General features: G+C 40.7%; 1 protein-coding gene across 1 annotated transcript in view; it reads left to right on the top strand.

Annotated features, from left to right (window-relative positions):
* Window positions 1–20881, top strand: part of coro7 (coronin 7) — a 161820-nt gene that overhangs the window by 6038 nt on the left and 134901 nt on the right. Inside the window, exons 5-7 of the mRNA XM_049467626.1 lie at window positions 397–580; window positions 6580–6656; window positions 19287–19337. Coding sequence (XP_049323583.1) covers window positions 397–580; window positions 6580–6656; window positions 19287–19337 — 312 coding nt within the window. The remainder of the gene's footprint in view (window positions 1–396; window positions 581–6579; window positions 6657–19286; window positions 19338–20881) is intronic.

Genomic DNA, 20881 nt, shown 5'->3' with positions numbered 1-20881 from the left:
AGGTAGAGTGAGGTAGAGTGAGGTAGAGCAAGCTAGTGTGAGGTAGAGTGGCAACTTTGTTTGGAATGTGTTGCAGGCCTGAAATGCAGGAATGGATTGTGCATTAATAAATAAAATCAGTTAAGCAGATAAATCATGAAATATCTTATAATACCAAGCATCATCTGCAATAAAATAAAAATCAAATAAAATGTAAGAAACAACAAGATTTTTAAAATGTGTATATAGTGTAAAATCCTGTTATATTGCTCCACTGCCTCACTCAACATGCTTCTCTCCCTTTTAGTGACGCCTCTATATCTCTCAGCTTGTCCAGAAATGCATGTGTAACGCATGTGTGTCCTAAAGTTTAATAGATTCCTGAATGTCCTGCTCTTTCTCTCTCTCGTCCTGCAGGTGAAGCTGTGGCGTGTGGGTGAGTCGGGTCAGGAAGTTCTGCCCACTGCTGAGGCTACTTTAAAGCCTGATGATGGACGGCTGGAACTGGTGCTTTTCCACCCCACCGCCTCGGGTCTGCTGGCCGTCGCCTCCAGCAAGGGGGTTCAGGTGTGGGACACCAGCAGGGACAAAGCCCTGGCAGGTACAATAAGAATTTTAATGTTTTATAAGGGATGCTTAGTGATGCCACCTTTAAACTACTCTTAACCCTTTCAGAAAAAACATAAGAATGCTGTTTTCTTTCTGTAAAACACAAAAAGATAATTACTATTGAATTGAAATTTAATTCATTTAACTAAAAAATTTTAGTTTAACATTTTAAATGTGATATTAACCATTTGTTTAATTTTTGTACTTAAACAGTAAAATAAACACGATTTTTTTTTTTTTTCTAAATCACATAAAATTAATAAAAAAGAGCCCCTCCTTTGCCTTGTTGGCTCTAGTGCTGCCATGCCCTAATGTCTAAATCACTGTGTTTAACCGGTTGGATGACAGATCTGAATTAGTGTTAAATTGTAATGGAAACAGGGTCTGAAATGGTTATATGGTATTGTATTGAATTGTGTTCTTTTTACTGCATCATTTACTACATTTATTGTATTAAATTGCTGTAGATCATCTGCAGAAAAAAATCTCACAAAAACATACACCCACAATAAACCTAAATCTTTATTTCTTTACATTGCAAAAAATACTCTACATGCACATGAGTGTTTTGTCTTTGTCCTTGATCTGTTCTTGTCTGTCTGTCTCTGTCACTATCTGTCTGTCTGTCTGTCTGTCTGTCTATGCATGTGTTAGGCCTGTCACAATGAATACATTATGAACATATTGCAAGAAGTATTAACATGACCTCAATCATTAATGAAAAACTATTAAAAGCTATTAACACTCCCTGACCCAAAAAATAGATGTATGTAAAAATGCATGTAATTATATATTACAAGGGTGCTCTGAGTAGACATTAGGTCTTGTTACAAGAGGCCATATTAAAAAAGGGCTTTGGGTAGAGTACTTCCTGGTGAGAGATCGTTCACTGCTAGTGATGCCTCTCTACGTTGAATTCGAAGACCAGATTTTGCCCAGTTGATGGAATTGATGGAGGCGCATCATTGGACTGAGAGGACAAGGATGGTCATTTCAACAAATTGCCCACCATTTAGGCCAACCAGTCAACCAAATAGTCAATCTGTCAGTCAACCAACCAACCAACCTGTCAGTCAACCAACCAGTCAACCAACCAACCAGTCAACCAGTCAGTCAGTCAACCAGTCAGTCAGTCAACCAGTCAGTCAGTCAACCAGTCAGTCAGTCAACCAGTCAGTCAACCAGTCAGTCAACCAGTCAGTCAACCAGTCAGTCAACCAGTCAGTCAGTCAACCAGTCAGTCAGTCAACCAGTCAGTCAACCAACCAGTCAGTCAACCAACCAGTCAGTCAACCAACCAGTCAGTCAACCAACCAGTCAGTCAACCAACCAGTCAATCAACCAACCAGCCAACCAACCAGCCAACCAACCAGCCAACCAACCAGTCAGTCAACCAACCAACCGCTGTCATCTTCCTTCGCAGATGTTTCAAAAACGAGACACCTAGACTGCTACAGACCGAAGCTGGAGCTATTGTCTTAAGTCATGATCTGGGGATTCATCACATATGACAGTCAGTCACCCCTAGTAGTGACATGAGGGACACTAAGAGCTTAGCGACATGTGCAGAACATCCTGCAGACACATGTGTTGTTGCTGCGTCTCATAGCAGGACTTCCAACTGATAGCATTTTTCAGCAGGACAATGCTCACCCACACACAGCAATAATTCCTTATCCTGCCCAGCCTCCAGATTTATCACCAGCATATCCGGCATTTATGGAACAACTGGGATGCTGCAGCTTCAGCTTCAGCCTACGAGTGTAGAGCTACAGGATCTACAGGTCCAGCTGTAGCAGCAACATCTGTGGGTAAATGTGCTGCAGGATCCAAACAGAACCTGTAGAACCTCCACCAATTCAAACCCAACCCTCTCAATCTTACATCATCTTATATCCAGAATAGAGGATCCAACAGGCTCTAAACTAGAGCCTTCTTTCAATTGGATTTCAATGTTTTTACCCAATTAACATCATTACATTTACAAATAAGTTGTGATAAGCCTAGCATGTGTGTGTGTGTGTGTTATTATGATTTAATTTAATGATTTGCTTGTTTATTTGATTGATTTGGTATTTGCAAGGCCGTGTTTTGATCTGCAGAGCCTCTGGTTGTTTCCAGGGCTGCATTGTACAGTCCTCTGGGGGCTGAACTGGAGCAGCTGAGGTAAATGAATTGAGCCTGATGGCACCACGGGCAGCTCTCTGGGTCTCCGGCCCCGGGCCCCATGATGGCTGCTTCTCACTGCTGCCACCTGCTGGCCGGACCCCCCCTCCCATCCCCTTCCCATCCCTCACCTTAGCCTCCACAGCCCACGCAGACTGTTTTACCTCCATTCCTCATGAATTCCTGTACGGATGTGTGTGTGTGTGTGTGTGTGTTTGCAGTGTGTGTGTGTGTATCACCTTCATCTGAAGATGTGTCGTGTTCCATTTGAGCACAAGGCGAAGTGTCACTCACTGCTTGAGTACTTCTGAGTGAGCTCGGGACTTGTGCATGCCCGTGCCTGACTGATGCAGGATCTTACGCTACATTCCTACAGCAGGTACTGGAGGCTGAAATTTGACTTTCTCAGCAAATCGAGTGTTTATTTCAGTTCTAATTTTCATTTTAATGTGATTTGAATTCATATCCAATGCTCCTAAACTGCTGATGCTCATGCGCTAAAGAGCAGCTTCACGTGAAGTTTCGGTTTCATCTTCTCCAGCATCACAGGAGCTATCAAGGAGTTGCAGTGTCTGCAGCTGGGCTTATTGGCTCGGGCTCATTGTACATAGCAAACGTTATTCATGGGCCATGCTCACTACTTTGGTTTTCATACTTGGTTAACAGGCCAGGATTTTTGTCAATGGTCTGCCTCACACCCCTAAATCATGAGGATTTCTATTCAAGCATTACATAAAAAAAACATTACTGAAAAGCATATTTGTTATAGAAAATAAGAAAAATATTTAAGTCTGCTAAATTAAATCTGCTAATGTCAAAATATAATGAATAAAATCATAAAATTGGCTCTTTCCTGAGCTTCATTTTAAAATGAATGTTTTCCTGAATACAAATCAAACAGTTCAAGCCCTACAAACCTTTAGTTTTGTTATGTTTGTCTAGTTTTTGCATCTATTTTTAAACCTGCAGAATTTGGGTTGATTCCTGTTACTGATCTAGAATTATTAAATTAAGTAGAGAGAGAACAGACAGCTTCATCAAGTGTCCTGTAGGAGATTTCAAAGCCCTTAAATTTTTAGAATGTAAATAAGTTATTTTACTGCAGAAAAAATGATTTTGTTTAGTTTGCGCCCGTTCTCCTAATTCTGATTGTTCTTGGGCTCCCTATTTCCTTATAAGGGCTTTTTTTTAATCGGCCGTGTCCCAATTCACTAGCCGGGGCAGCAATAGCGTATTAGATCGATCCCGCGTAAGGAGCGGTGTGATTTTATTTATTGTTTTTTTTTTCATTTCTTCTTGGGTTTACCTGTTTTGAGATCAATTGTTCTGCAATTGGGTTCAACAGCCCTCTAGGCTGGAGAGCTACTAGTCTGTAGCACTACATCCCATTACACTTCATTTTCCAACAACAGAATTATTTTTTTTTGTGACCCAGCACGTGTAATGGCTTGGAAAATATCTTATTTGCTGACGCCTGCTGGAGAGGATGAAACTGAAACTTCACGTGAAGCGCTGCTCTTTAGATCATGAGCATCAACAGATCACGTTACAGTAGTGTGATAGTTTTAAGCAGCCTAAAATAAAAATTAGATTTGGTGAGAAAATTCAGATTTTAGCCTTGTTTTACCTGCTGTGTGGACGTAGCTTTAATTAATGATGAGATCTTGCGTGTCGTACTGCATTATCTCCCAGCGTGCTTTGAGCTTTGAGCTTTTAGCTGAGCTCCTTTAACACACCTCTGCTGGGCTGTGTTCACCTCCGCTCCCTCGTTCTGCTGCTCTGTGTCTGAGTGTGGTCTTGTCTTTACGCTGTGTGTTTACTGTATGTAAATCCTGTGTGATCTGTGGTGCACCTACCTGTCTGTTATCTGTGATTATTTCGATTTGTGAATTAATTGTTTGGCCAAACGCAAGCTGACACGATTTTTCGTAAACAAACAAGAGTGGTGGATCAGTCAGTGTGGAGTACGTTCATTCTGTGCTATGTGATTTATGAGGCATTATAAATTACAATGTAAATGAGAAACACATAAGGACTCATGTAGTAACTTAAAAGTGTAAAACAAACCAAAAAATACTCTGTGAAGCATTTAGGTGCTTTTATCTAGGTTGCTAATGCTCTTAACTTGCTGTTTCTGAGGCTGGAAACTCTGAGCCTATAGGTAACTCTTGCTCTTCCTTTCCTGGGGCGGTCCTGATGAGAGCCAGTTCCATCATAATTTTTTTTTTTTTTTTTCAGGAATATTTTTATTTAGTTTTCCAAATGCACCCCAAAAGACACTGTATGTGTTATAATTAAGCATAGACTGTGATGCACATACACATACAAAGAAAAACAGACCAAAAGTACCAAAAGGAAAAAAAAAAACACGCAATAAGACATTGAAACAAGCAGTTATAAGAACAGTAAAAGCCTTCAACTAAAAACTGACACATACACAGCCACATTCCTTGCATACGATAGCAGTAAACTCAACTCTTAAAATTGTATTTTTGGATGGGGTTACACAGAACAGAATAAGAAAAAAGCTAGTAGTAGCTAACAGTAGGTGGGGGCATCAAAGTTATCTTTCCTCTATATGGTCCAGAATTGGTTGCCATATTTTAGAAAAAAACTCCGGTCTATCAGTTAGAGTCTATCGTAGCTGTTCCAAATGGAGCACATTAGAAAAATCTCTGATCTATGCTCCAAATGATGGTGCAGCTTCTGATTTCCACAGTAGTATTAATCTGTTTGCCAAGAGAACACCAAGAGAAACTGCTTGTTTCTAAAATTTGTTCAGACCCAGATAAGAATCTTTAATTCCCAATATAGCTACTAAGCCTTTTTGGGTTGAGTTCTTGCTTCTCATAATCTGGATTAGAACATTACTCAAATATTCACTATTCACTGTATACCTGTAACTCTACCTCTTCACTACTTTACAAATTGTATTATATTTTCTTTCCAATTTACAAAGTCAGTTACCCAACCCACTCATCTCGTTAGGACTCCCCCTATCATTAGTGATGCTGCAACACAAGGAGGGTGAAGACTAGCACACGCCCCTTCCAATACATGTGAAGTCAGACTCCGCCTCTTTTTGAATTGCTGCTGATGCTGTAGCATTTCCGAGTAGCATCACAGCGCTAACGCTCGTAGGAAAGCGCAGCGGCTCGGTTCCGGTACATCAGCTCACAGACGCAGCCTTGTGCTGATCCACATCACCCTAGGAGTGATGGAGAGAAAGAGCACTATCTACTGTACCCACCCAGAGAGAGCAAGGCCAATTATGTGTGTGCTCTTTCAGGGCTGCGGCAGCTGATGGCAAGCTGCATGACTGGGATTCGAAGCAGTGATCTTTTGATCACAGTGGCAGCACCTTAGTAACTTGCATAACTCGGCGATGAGGCACAGCTGTTAACTTAAAGCTGACTGAGAAAATTGAGAGATATGCAAAGCTGTCATCTAATCAAGAGATGCTACTTTAAAGAATATTAAATATTTAACACAGGATTGCAATAAAGTCATAAATTACCGCAAACTCAAGCTGCATTACCTTCATGCAACATCAGAGGGAGCTCTTCACACTGCAGATTGTGCTTAAGTGATGTACTGTAATAGGGATGGTTAAACTGGGGTCGTATTTTAATGACAAGTGTAAACAGAATCTGGTCACAATAGATCCAGATTCAAAACACATAATAATACCGGGTATTATTAGATCGACTGATCAGCCACGTTTGGAATAAATGAAAAATGGTCACTTTCAGTTTGGTCTACATACTGTTTAATTCCTAGACCGTTTACACTGTGTTCTTGTGTGTGTGTGTGTGTGTGAGACAGTGTTGGAGCAGCATGCGGATCTGTTGCAGGGTCTGGCCTGGAAAGAGGACGGATCCCTGCTGGCCTCCTCCTGTAAGGTAAGTGGAGCAGGGTTGATGTTTCAGGTTGTGGGTTTGGGATTCTTTACCTTTAAAACTTTCCACTGATGATCAAATCAGCTAAATTATTTTTCATATTTATATAGTGGGACAACCTCGTATGGCCTTACTTAATAATATGCCAACACCAATACAACTGCCAGAACAGACCAAGACACCAGACTGAAACATTTAGTCAAAAAGTATCGGTCAGTTTTTTTTTTTTTTTTTTTTTTTTTTTAAGTTGGTTTAATTCTTAAAAATAAGCTGAAACAACCGAGTAGATTAAGATAAAGCCTTATAGGCTGTTTTATGTACTTAATTTCAGTACTAGTAGTACTAAACTAGTAGCCTGTAAAAGGAAAATTATAATTTTTAGGAAATTTTAATACCGTCAATCACTCAGCAGCTCTTTCCTATTTCCTTTTTTTTTTATAGCACTCACACTGAAAGCTAACAGTGCCACTCTGTCTGTCTGTTTGCCACTCAGTGGGCGTGGCCGTTGTGACTCCTCCCAACTGTGATGTCATTTCTTTCTCTCTATAGGCAACAAAAATCTCGCTCTCTTTCACACTCACTCTTTTTCTCCCTTCCTTACTGTCTCTCACACTCTTACTTTCTCTCTTGCTCTCTCTTACTCTCTCTCGCTTTCTCTCACACTCTCTCTTACAATCTCTCATGCTGTTACTGTCTCACACTTTCTCTTTTTGTCTCTCGCTCTCTCTCACAGTCTTTCTTATACTGTCTCTCTTGCTCTCTCTTACTCACTTTCTCTCACACTCTTTCGCTTTCTTATACTGTCTCTCTTGCTCTCTCTTAGTCTCTCGCTTTCTCTCACACTCTCTTATGCTCTTTCTCTCTGTTACAATCTCTCTTGCTCCCACTGTTTCTCTCGCACTCTCTCTCTTACTGTCTCTCTCTTACACTCTCTCTCTTGCTCTTTCGCTCTCTTACACTCTCTCACATACTCTTAAAATCTCTCTTGCTTACTTACTCTCACACGCTCATTTTTTGTCTCTCTCGCTCTCTCCCATAATCTCTCTCGCTCTCATTGTCTCTTGCTCTCTGCCACTCACACACTCCCTCTCACTGTCTTGTTCTCTCTCTCACACTCTCTCTCTCACTCTTACTGTCTCTCTCATTTTCTCACACTCTCTCTCACTCTTACTGTCTCTTTCTTGTTTTTTTCTAACTCTCATGCTCTCTATCTCACGATTTCTGTCTCTCTTGCTCTCTCACACACTTCTCTCACGCTCTCTTGCGCTTTCTTACTTGCTCTCTCTTGCTTTTACACTCTCGTTCGCTCTCTCTCACTCACTCTCTCTTACTGTCTCCCTTCTGTTTTTTCTCTCTCTCTCTTTTCCTTCTAACTCTCTTTCTCACACACTTCTCTCACATTTTCTTGCTCTTATGCTCTCTCTCTCACTCTTACTCTCTCTTGTTCTCTCTCGCGCTCTCTTTCTCGCTGTTACTCTTTCTTGCTCTCTTACACACTTCTCTCATGCGCTCTCGTGCTCCCTCTTGCTCTTATGCTCTCACTCACTCTCTCTCACACGTTTCTTTTTCACTCTTACTGTCTCTCTCAGTCTCTCTCTCTCTCACATTTATCTCACATTAGTTTATTTTTTTTAAACATTTCTGTAAATGAGTTTGACGCCTCTGCTCTATAGAGAGAGAGAGAAAGAAAGAGAGAGTACAGCTTAAACACACCATCTACCCCCCAGTCATCACACAACATACTGTTGTTGTAGTTCTGCAGTTCTGACAGTAGAGGGCAGCAGTGTGCCTCTGTGTTCAGAACTGCTTAGATCAGACCTCCTGCACTCTGAGCGATTACATCACATCTGATTACATCACATCACATCTGATTATTACAACCACGACACATGTTACCAGACAGTCAGCGGAGTGAATCAGGGTAATCTGAGCGTGTGATCACTCTGCTCACTCCTGCCCGGCTCAAACCATCAGAGATCACCCTGTGGGTCAGAGACTGGCAGTGCCAGCGGGACGAGCGGGTAACGAGCGGGATGGAGGGGGTTACAGGGTGATTATAGGGTGGAACTCTGACCTGCCTCTGAATGTTTGAGGGTAAATTTGACCCGATTGGCCTTCAGTCCCTGTGCCCTTCCCTCACCCCCTGCAGCAGGAGTGCCCGCTGTGTTAATTAATGCGTAATGAGGGTGATAAAAACGAAGAGGTTCTCACACCTCTGACCTCTGATCTCCTGTCCTGCCTGTGCTCAGTCCTCCGTGCCCCGTGCTCGTGCCCCCCGCAGAGAGCCCACTTTAATCAGGCCCTCGGTTCTGACAGGCTGTGAACTTACTGCTGCTTTATAGAACCAGGGGAACCTGTCTGAAGGGGTGCCTGTGCCTCCCTCCTGCCATCATTCTGTATTGTAGATCATTTTCTCCATTGTAGATTAATACTACAGTCATCCAAACAAAAGTGTTGAAAGTGTAAAATATTGTTTTATATTTTAATTTCTCACTTAGAAGACAGCTTTACACACCTGCACGTCTCTCTCTCTCTCTCTCTCTCTTTCTTACTGTCTCTCTCTCTCTTTCTTACTATTCAATTCAATTCAATTCAATTCAAATTGGCTTTATTAGCATGACTGTTTTAAAAAAAAACAATGTTGCCAAAGCACACAAATATCAAAACCGAACCTATAGTGAAACAACGATGAAACATAAACATCAATTAATTAAAGAAATAATAATAATAATAATAATAAAAAAATCACAATAATAATAATAACAACAATGATGATAATAGTAAAAACAACAATAATAATAACAATAGTAATAATAAAAAAATTATAGTGATTATAATGATCAAGTATAATAATATTAACAGTCTCGCCCTCTCTTTCTTACTGTCTCTCTGTTCTTCTCTCTCTTACTGTCTCTCTCTTTCTGTCTCTCTCATTCTCTCTCTTACTGTCTCTCTCATTCTCTCTTTCTTACTATCTCTTTCTTTCCTACTGTCTCTCTCATTCTCTCTCTTACTAGGCAGGTTTCCATCCAAACCTTTCGAAAAAAGAATGCGCAATTTCCAAATTTCGGCAGGAAAAAATGCGAATTAAGCCGTGTTTCCATTCACTACAGTTATGCGAATAAACTTTAGATAACGTGGGAGAGGACGCCAAACAAGCATGGAGAGGTTTGATTCTGTTTTTGCTCTGTGCAGAATTATTTTCGTGTCGATTTGCCATCTCTACATGGTGATGGTGTTTGCTGTTCAAAGACGCCGGGCAGGACGAGCACTGGAAACGTTATTAAGGGCGGAAATCTCGGCGCGACCACGGCGACAGCCACCGTATACCTGGGAGCGCAAACGAAACAAACTGTTCTGGGAGAACATCGTTCAGAGCCATTTTTCTGATCAGCTTTGGATTCGGCATTTTAGAATGTCCAAAACAACTTTCGAAAAGCTGTGCGTCATGATTGGACCATATGTAGGGCCACGTATTTCCAGTCATCGCCCACCTTTGCCAACTGATAAGAGAATCGCCATCGCCATATACAAGCTGGCCACCTGTGCTGAGTACAGAGTAGTGGGTGAAACATTTGGTGTAAGCGTTACAACAGTCCATCGTTGTGTGTACGCTGTATGCCAAGCAATACGAATAAAACTAATGAACCGGTACATTACCGGACGCGACGGAGGCGCGAGAAATAGCACAGCGCAATAACGCGGCGCACCATATACCACAGGTGATACGTCATTTTTTATGCGAAAAACCCTTTTCCATCCAGTTTTTCCGAATTTTGGCGATGCGATATTCTAACTTTTCCACCCCCTCCTAGCGTAAAAATCGTTTTGCGATATTTGGGGCTTTTTTCGAATTTTTGACTTTTTCCATCCAGCTTTTTTCATGCGCATTTTCAAAATGCGCAAAAACTTGGTGGATGGAAAACCCTCTAGTGTCTTTCTCACACTCTCTCTTACTGTCTCTCTGTCCCTCTCTCTTTTATTGTCTCTCTTACTGTCTCTCTTATTCTCTCTCTCTTATTGTCTCTCTCAATCCCTCTCTCTTACTGTCTCTTTGTCCCTCTCTCTCTTATTGTCTCTCTTACTGTCTCTCTCCTTCTCTCTCTCTCTTACTGTCTCTCTCATTGTCTCTCTCTTACTGTCTCTCTCTTACTGTCTCTCTTACGGTCTCTCTCATTCTCTCTCTCTTACTGTCTCTCTCATTGTCTCTCTCTTACTGTCTCTCTCTTACTGTCTCTCTTACGGTCTCTCTCATTCTCTCTCTCTTACTGTCTCTCTCTTACTGTCTCTCTCTTACTGTCTCTTCTCTCTCTTACTGTCTCTCTCTTACTGTCTCTCTCATTCTCTCTCTCTTACTGTTTCTCTCTTACTGTCTCTCTCCTTCTCTCTCTCTTACTGTCTCTCTCATTGTCTCTCTCTTACTGTCTCTCTCTTACTGTCTCTCTTACGGTCTCGCTCATTCTCTCTGTCTTACTGTCTCTCTCTTACTGTCTTTTCTTACTGTCTCTCTCTTACTGTCTCTTCTCTCTCTTACTGTCTCTCTCTTACTGTCTCTCTCATTCTCTCTCTCTCTTACTGTCTCTCTCTTACTGTCTTTTCTTACTGTCTCTCTCATTCTCTCTTTCTTACTATCTCTTTCTTTCTTACTGTCTCTCTCATTCTCTCTCTTACTGTCTTTCTCACACTCTCTCATACTGTCTCTCTGTCCCTCTCTCTTTTATTGTCTCTCTTACTGTCTCTCTTATTCTCTCTCTCTTATTGTCTCTCTCAATCCCTCTCTCTTACTGTCTCTCTGTCCCTCTCTCTCTTATTGTCTCTCTTACTGTCTCTCTCATTCTCTCTCTCTTATTGTCTCTCTCAATCCCTCTCTCTTACAGTCTCTTGCACTTTTTCTTACTGTCTCTCTCATTCTTTTTTTCTTTAAATATTTAAATGTGTGTCACAACGTAAAAAAGGCCTTGAAAGGACAGTACCTGATGGTAAAGATGACATTAAAAGTGGGAACAGATATTAAAGTCCTATCCAGATGGGATTAGTTTCTCAGGGGGTTCTGGGGTAATTATCTCTTTTATGGGGGTCCTCTGTGATTTTATTCCCGTCCAGAACGACTATGTATGTGTTTTTTTTTTTTTCAGACGTCCTCTGAGATAAAAAATTACAGGCTGAATTATCTACTGTTTTTTTTTTAGTCCCGTCCGGATCCACATCTGAGTTTCGTCTCCTCGTGCTTAATAAAATATATATAAAATAAAGAAAAAGGTAATAGTAAAAGTAAAGTAAAATTATAAAATTAATAATAATGAACTAAGAACATAAGAATCACAATATAAGACATTAGAATAAAAAAACAAGTAAAAGTAAATTAAAACATTTAAATAATGAGAAAAAGATAAACTAATAAAAAAAAACGAACTATTTCAATTATTCCTGGTACAATATATCGATTGGGACAATATATCAATATAGTTATCATGAAAGTCCTTGTCAGAACTTATTAGCAGCAGCAGCATCAGAAATGTAAAATGTGTAAAACTCAATAACGGCTCTGACAGTGACGGAGCTGACGGGTGATCTGAGATCAGTATTACTGACAGTACTCAGGCTGTACCGCTCTATTACTCCAGAACACCTCCAGCTCCAGACCCGGCCCGAACAAAGAGCGATTGATGACAGCGCTGGCAGGGCGAGCCGTGTGGCACAGAAGTCAGAAAGTCTTTCGGCAGAGCGGAGGAAAGAGAAATAGAAAAACAGGAAAAAGACAGAAACGTGAGACTGGATCACAGACCCGCTCAGAGGTTCTGCCCCGCGCCCGGCCGACCCTTCAATCTCCTCCCAATCCGCCTTATTACACCACTCAACACTGCCAACATGTGGGTCCAATTCAGGGCACTTATCTCCTTCTGGGTAAACACGGCAGCGTGGAGCAGAGCATGCTGGGATAGCACTGCGTTTAGAGGTGCCTCTTTCCATAAGTATAGCGGGACGGGTCCTGAGCATAAAGGCTGCTTGTTTTATGGACAAAGTGGTTCTGTTTAAGACGAGTGGAAACACAGGCACTGTATAGAGAATCGAACGTATGGCTATAAACTATAATAATTCTGTATTTGTTAAAGTGTGATGGACCAACCTGGACCATAAATCATATTTTTCTAGTTATTGTAATAACAATGTGTTTGATCACAATAAAAAACAATAACTTCTCAGCTGTGCTCACTGTGTTCACGTGAAATGATATAAAGCTGGAGGCAAAGTGAGGTACAGTGAGGTAGACTGAGGCAAGGCAAAGTGCCTCAAGACAGAGTGAGGTAGAGCAAGGCAAAGTGAGGTAAAGTGTAGTAGAGTAAGGTAGCGCAAGGAAAAGAGGGGCAAAGTGAGGAAAAGGAAGGTAGAGTAAGGGGAAAGTAAGATAGTGAGGTAGACTGAGGCAAAGTGAGGTAAAGCAAAATAGAGTGAGGTGGAGCGAGGCAAAGTGAGGTAAATTGTAGTAAAGTGAGGTGGAGTGAGGTAAAATATAGTAAAATGAGGCAGAACAAGAAATATAGAGGTAGAGTAAGGTAGAGCACAGAAAAGTGAGGTAGTGTGAGGTAGTGTGAGTGTAGTAAAGTGAATTAGAGCAGGATAGACCAAGGTAGTGTAAGGTAGAGCCAGGAAAAGGGAGGTAGAGTGAGGGAAAGTGAGGTAGAGTGAGGTAATGCAAAATAAAGCAAGACAATGATGCGGAGCGGGGCAAAGTGAGGTAGAAGAAGTAGGTTGAAAGAATGAGGAACAAGAAAGGTAGAGTGAGGTAAAGTGTAGTAAAGTGAGGTAGTGCAAGGACAACTGAGATTGGTAAATTGTAGTTACGTGAGGTAGCACCGGGCAAACCGAGGTAGTGAAAGGTAGAGCAAGAAAAAGGGAGGCAAAACCAGGCAGAGTGAGGAAAGCGAGGTAGAAAAGGTAAAAAGAGAGTGAGGAAAAGCGAGGTAGAGTGAGGCAAAGCAAGGTAGTAAAGGTAGAAAGCGAGTGGGAAAAAGTGAGGCAGAGTGAGGAAAAACTAGATAGAAAAGGTAAAAATAGAGTGAGGAAAACGAGATAGAAAAGGTAAAAAGAGAGTGAGGAAAAGCGAGGCAGAGTGAGAAAAAAACGAGATAGAAAAGGTAAAAAGAGAGTGAGGGAAAAAGAAGGAAGAGTGAGGAAAAATGAGATAGAAAAGGTGAAAAGAGAGTGAGGGGAAATGAGGCAGAGTGAGGAAAAACGAGATAGAAAAGGTAAAAAGAGAGTGGGAAAAAGAGAGGCAGAGTGAGGAAAAACGAGATAGAAAAGGTAGAAAGAGAGTGAGAAAAAGTGAGGCAGAGTGAAGAAAACGAGGTAGAACAGGTAAAAAGTAAGTGTGGTAGAGTTCGCTAAAGTGAGGTAGTGAAAAATAGAGCAAGGGAAAGCGAGGTGGAAAAAGATAGAACGAGAGTGAGGAAAAGCCAGGTAGAGAGTAAGGTAGTGAAAGACAGCAAGAAAAAGGGAGCAAAACAGGGTAGAGCGAGGCAAAGGGAAGTAAAAAAAGGTAGAATGAGAGAGTGAGGATAAGTGAGGTAGTAAAAGATGGAGCTAGAAAAATTGAGGCAAAGTGAGGTAGAAAAAGGCAAAGTGAGGTACAAAAATTGTAAAATGAGAGTGTGAGAAAAAGTTAGGTAGTAAAAGATAGAGCAAAGAAAAGGGAGGAAAACCAGGCAGAGTGAGGCAAAGCGAGGTAGAGAAAGTTAAAACGAGAGAGTGTGAAAAAGTGAGATAGAATGAGGTAGTGAAAGGTAGAGCAAGTGAAAGGGAGACAAAATGAGGTAGAAGGAAGCAAAGTAGAAAAAGGTAGAATGAGAGAGAGAAAAGTGAGGTTGGCTGAGTTAGAGTTAGGTAGTGAAAGAAAGCGAGTAAAAGGGAGACAAAGCGAGGTAGAAAAAGGTAGAACGAGAGTGAGGAAAAGCAAGATCGAGAAAGGTAGAGCATGGAAAAGGAAGATAGAGTGTAGTAAAGTGAATTAGAGCAAGGTAGAACAAAGTATAGTAAGGTAGAGTCAGGGAAATTAAGGTAAGTTGTAGTAAAGTGAGGTATAGCAAGGTGAAGGAAGGCAGAGTTATTATGAAGCGAGGCAAAATGAGGTAAAGTTTAGTTTAAAGTGAGGTAGAACAAGAAAACAGAGGTAGTGTAAAGTAGAGCACGGAAAAGGGAGGTAGAGTGAGGGAACGTTTTAGTAACGTGAAGTAGATCAAGGAAGACCAAGCTAAGGAAAAAAGGTAGAGCGAGTAAAAGGGAGGCAAAACGAGGTAGAAAATGGTAGAACGAGAGAGGAAAAGTGAGGTAGAATGAGCCAGAGTGAGGTGAAAGATAGAGCAAGGAAAAGGAAGGCAAAGTGAGGTAGAAAAAGATAGAACGAGAGTGAGGAAAAGTGAGGTAGAGTGAGGTACTGAGGCAGATTCTAGAACAATCCCTCTGCACCCGCTCAGTTTAGCGTAGCGGCGGCTCATTAATGAGATTTATGGACTGAGGGCTTATGAATCACTAATGAGCTGAATGTTGCTCAAAAGAATGATTTGTTCTCCGGACGCTTCCGGACCCTGACCCTTCAGAACCTGCAGGAACCGGCAGCAGTGCGGGTCAGTAGTGTGAGGAGGAGGTGAGGAGGTGTGGAGGTGTTTAGTGAGCTGTGTTGTTGGGCTGAAGCTCATTAGCAGTAGAGTGAGAAATTCCCAGCAGTCTGAGGATAAATTGGGTGTAAACAGCTGCTAAACTTGAGCCTTCAACAGCCACTGTGTACTATACACTGAAATGCTAATAGTCAAAAGTCACGGGACAGAGTATGTCAAGGGTATAGCTTGGAAACGATCATGCCTGTGTAAGTTGTGAGGTATTATCTTGTGAGATATTTTCCACATTAACAGACAAGTTGCTCTGCAAGAAACCCAGATACCACTTCCACATTCAATGCAGGAGACTCCACCCACATATCAAAAGTCATGGAACATGATGCAGCGTCCAGCATCATTTATCACACTCTTAGCGCTTTTCACAGACGTGGAACCGGCACCAGTCTGGTACGCGAACCAGATTTTGAACTTTTTGCCGCGTTTCCACTAAAGAAAGTAGGTTCCTGAACCTTTTTGCTGAAAAGCACCACGGTTCTTATAAGCCCGAACGTAACTGGTTCAAGAACCGGAGTTCTATCTGTATCAGTTTACTTGCTGTTTTTCAGCAAAAAGCTGCAAGCTGTACAGGACTAGGATAGTAACGTTATCTGAGCTAAGTTAGTCTTAGGCTTAGCCTTAGCATTTTTTTTTATTTCTGATTTTTCCCCATTTTCTCCCAATTTGGATATCCAATTGTCTCACCTCTTTGTGCATCACCATCACCGGTGGCACCTGCGACCCTTGGAGGATGCGGACGAGCACACGCCTCCTCCAACACGTGTGAAGTCAGTCACCCCTTTTTTCGAGCTGCTGCGGATAAATAATTGCCTGAGCAGCTAGCTCGGTTCCGATACATCCGCTCACAGATGCCTCGTGCCGCCCGGCGCGACCTTTAAGCGTGATGGGGAGAGAGCGCCATCTACCCACCCGGAGGGAGCAGAGCCAATTGTGCTCCCTCTGAGCGCCGGCAGCTTGATGGCAAAGCTGCATGAGCGGGGGTTCAAACCTGCGACCTCCCACTCATAGTGGCAGCGCTTTAGACCGCTGGACCACTCGGCGCCCTTAGCCCTAGCATTTTCCATGTGTAAATTCCATTTTTTTAAATGTAAAATCAAGTCCTCTACTGTACCTTTCTGTGTCTTAATATTGCTTTAATTTAATGAAGTACTGTCAAAAGGTTGCATGGAGAACTGTGGAGCACTAAGGAGTCTGAACAGTGAACAGTCATGAATCACCTGCATGCGCTGACACATGGTTCCCGTCTTGATATGCCTGCCTCTGTTTTAAACAGTGATTTGATTTGTCTCTGTTTGGTTGTGCCCACATAAATAACTTAGTCAAAATAATTGAGTAATGTTTAGAGATATCCAATTTTATGTAAAACAGACTTTACTAATTTAAGTTCAAACAACTTATTGGTTTAAAATGTAGTTTAATCAGAGGTGGAAAGTAATGAATTACATTTACTCACATTACTGTAATTGAGTAGATTTTATGAGTAATTTGTAATTTTTAAAGTAGTTTTTAAAATAGGTAATTTTACTGCTGGGGAAAAAGAAAACGGATTGTCTGAATTAAAAATAAATTGAGTTTTGTTCTCCATGGCAGCGCAGCTGAACTTTTCCCAGCAGTGTTTATTACGGTTAGCTGGAGAGAAGCTATGTAAATCAGCTGGGGAGAACCGGTGTTCTGTCGAGTTATGCTACCCATCAATATGTGCTTCTTTACGGCACTGCGCATGCTCCAACCAACATTTTTTTTTTTTAATGATAATTCCTTAAGTTTTTATTGGGAACATTAAACAATCTTCTTAAATGTAAAAAAAAAAAATCATGTTAATAGCAATTAAAGCATAGCAATGGCAAGTTTAAAAATAATAATGACCTGTAAAACTATAAAAATACGGTTTATAGTCACATAAATGGATCATAGAAACCTATGCCACTTGTTCTTAAAAATGTTTTATGGGGTGGTCTGAACAAATACTGCCTGAAAGGTGCAAATCATTTAATCTAATAATTATTTAATTTATGATTTTTACTTTTTTACATTAAATAATTAAAAGTAACTATGTAACTTTTACTCAAAGTAAATTTTAAATTGAGTACTTTTTTACTTTTACTCGAGTAGATTTTTAGATGGGTATTTTTACTTTTACTTGAGTAGAATTTTAGTAAAGTAAAGGTATTTTTACTTAATTACAAATTTTCAGTTTATTTCTCTCTTCTTACTGTTTTCCATATTGTTCTCTTTTATATATCTTTAATTTAAATAAATGTATAAATGTAATTTTCCCCTGTTTCATCAGGACACTCTTTGGTGAAAGAAGTCAATGAATTACAGAGGATTAGTTATTAACATAATGAACAGAAACTGAGATAAGGTTTATTAATGTAACTGTTTGGTTATAGTTTATTTATATTAAGGTTTTGGTCAGTGGAAAGTCTGAGACGTTACCTGTGCATTAGCTGTTCTGGAGTAAGCGCTCAGTAAAGGCTGTGCTGGTCTTGATTAGTGCTGTGTTTTGGTGAGTAGTGGGAGGGAAGGTGGGGGTTGCAGCGGTCACAGCCTGTTCCCATTACCTCTCATTTCACCTCAATCATCCAATACCTCGCTTCTGATTGGCTTTCCTTATTAACGCTGCATGTGCAGGGTCGTTTGATGGTCAGGAGTTGGGCCAGAACTGCATTTCTTATTAAAGATGGTCCACTGAGGGCAAAAGTATGAAAACTGCTCTCAGATACTGTTTAACATATAGAAGCACTGTAACTGTAGACTGTAGTTTTTAACCCTCCTGTTCTGTTCCGGGTCAATTTGACCCGTTTTAAAATTTGAAGATCTTATAGGAAAATAGTTAAAAGTATTTTTTTCAGTAAGAGACTTCTTCTACTTGCCTAAATCAGTGTAATCAACATAGGATACCAAAATGGTTTATCTCAAACCTTTGCAGCCACCCCCTGCAAAAAAACTAAAACTAAAACCAAAAATAGTTTTATATGGTGGTCCTCTAAAAGTAATAAAATAATGAAACATTAAAGTAGTTTGAACATGTATTTTTTTTATTAAAAACAAGTGAATTATCTTAATTAAAGCATTACCTGTTACAGGTAAGAAACACTTTTGCACTAAATATTCATTATATTGCTAATAATTAGTACTGTATTTAGTAAAAAAAATACTTAAAGTGTCAAATAACAAAGTACAACCTTACATTTTAATATAAAAAGCCTCGTTACTCCTGTTTCATTTCAGCTGTTTTTTATTCCGGCTTCTCATCGTTTAATAAAACCCCTATCCAGATAAATCTCTCCATCCAGATAGAGTGAATCTGATTGTGATTGGATGTAAAGAAGTATAAACATATACCATTCTGACTCCCTATTGGTTTATACTGTGATCCATCACACCTGCACCCACCCCCCCCCCCCCCCACACACACTCCAGCAAGAACATAGCAGACGTATGTAGTCTAGTATGAAGATGATCCGTGCAGAGACTCAAGAGACAAACTCCAGACAAACTCCAGTCCAACTAATATAACTTTAATATGTTTACATTCTTCTGTATGTAAAATACATTCATTTTTAATAAGCATTTATATGCAGCTGAAACACTAGAAAGGAGCCTAGTGCAAAATCCCAAATTATATTATCAACATTAACATTTTAATATTTTAACATTTATAATCATTATGGCTTTTAGAAAAATGTGTTTTGGGGAGGGGGGGTAGTGCACTATAGGACTCTGTGGGCGTGGCCTAAGCTTTTGTTATAAATGGCTTTATTTTTTTTCCCCTTATATAACTTTTACTTTAATACTTAGTTACAAAAATACAAAGTAGTTTTGAAACCAGTACTTTTACTCTTTTACTAAAAGAGTAAAAAACTTGAGTTGATACTTTAATTTTTATTAAACCCTAGTTTCTATACTTCTACCTAGAAAGTAATGACTATTTTTTTTCTTATTTCTTTTTTCTCTCCAGGATAAAAATCTGCGTGTCTTTGACCCGAGAGCCCAGCTGACCCCCGTCCAGGTAATTACACCTCCCTCTCTCTCTCTCTCTCTCTCTTACTCTCTCTCTCTCTCTCTCTCATGAAACGGTTTTCACTTGAAAATCAATCAGTGATCGTTCTCTCGCTGCGTTTCGCATCTGGATTCATGAAGCGTGGAGCGTCTGACTGAACGCAGTCTGCGGTTTTGCAGCGAGATTATTATTAGTACATGTTTATATTCTGTTTCATTATTCAGGGAAGAGCGAGGAAATAGAAGGAGATGAGAAAGAAAAGTGTGTGGGTGTGTGCAGCATGTCTTTAGTACTACATAGCAACACCTTAGCAACCACTTAGCATTACATTTCCAACCATCCACCTTTGAATACCGCAGCATCCACTCATCAACACCATAGCAACCAATTTGGATATCATAAGCTGCTACTTATTAAAAACATAACATCCTTTTGGGATACCATAGGGCCACTTGGCAACATGATAACATCCATGTGGGATACTATAGCAACCCCCTTGCAACACCATACCAACCATGATGACCTTGCAACACCGTAGCAACCACTTGTGATACCAAAGTGAACATCAAGCTGCATCATTGCAACCATCTAACAACCACGCAGCAGCCACTCTGCAGCAACAAAGCAACCACTAGGGTTACTATACCACTTAGCAACACCATAGAATCATGTACCAACATCATAGTGACCACTTTGTGACACCATAGTGACAAACATATATATAAACCACCAAGCAGCAACTTTGCAACACCAGAGCAAACACTGGGCATACCATAGCGACCACCTTGCAAACCATAGTGACAACCATGTATAAACCATGAAGCAGCAACTCTGCAACACCAGAGCAACCACTGGGCATACCATAGCGACCACCTTGCAAACCATAGTGACAACCATGTATAAACCATGAAGCAGCAACTCTGCAACACCAGAGCAACCACTGGGCAAACCATAGCGACCACCTTGCAAACCATTGTAACAACCATATATAAACCACCAAGCAGCAACTCTGCAACACCAGAGCAACCACTGGGCATACCATAGCGATCACCTTGCAAACCATAGTAACAACCATGTATAAACCACCAAGCAGCAACTCTTCAACACCACAGCAACCACTGGGCATACCATAGCGATCACCTTGCAAACCATAGTAACATCCATGTATAAACCACCAAGCAGCAACTCTTCAACACCACAGCAACCACTGGGCATACAATAGTAACCACTTAGCAACACCATAGAATTACTTATCAACACCATAGTGACAACCATGTATAAACCACCAAGCAGCAAATCTGCAACACCAGAGCAACTACCGGGCATATCATAGAGACCACTTAGCAACCCCATAGCAACCATCGTCCTAACACTTAACAGCACCATAGCACCCATCTGGAATATTCCTCCAACCAGTGGGAACCGTTTTAGCTGTGGAACCTATCCACATTTCCTTCGGTACCTTATCTGAGCTCAGGCTCTGTTTTTCTCTGTGGTTTATTCATTAATTGATTAAGAACACAGTGTCTTATTGAAGGTCAGGCTGTGGGAGG

The sequence above is a fragment of the Astyanax mexicanus genome, chromosome 19 (genome assembly GCF_023375975.1).
Source record: "Astyanax mexicanus isolate ESR-SI-001 chromosome 19, AstMex3_surface, whole genome shotgun sequence".
Classification (NCBI taxonomy): Eukaryota; Metazoa; Chordata; class Actinopteri; order Characiformes; family Acestrorhamphidae; genus Astyanax; species Astyanax mexicanus.
The sequence above is the reverse complement of the archived record's forward strand: the minus strand, read 5'-3'. Positions and strand labels throughout refer to the sequence as shown.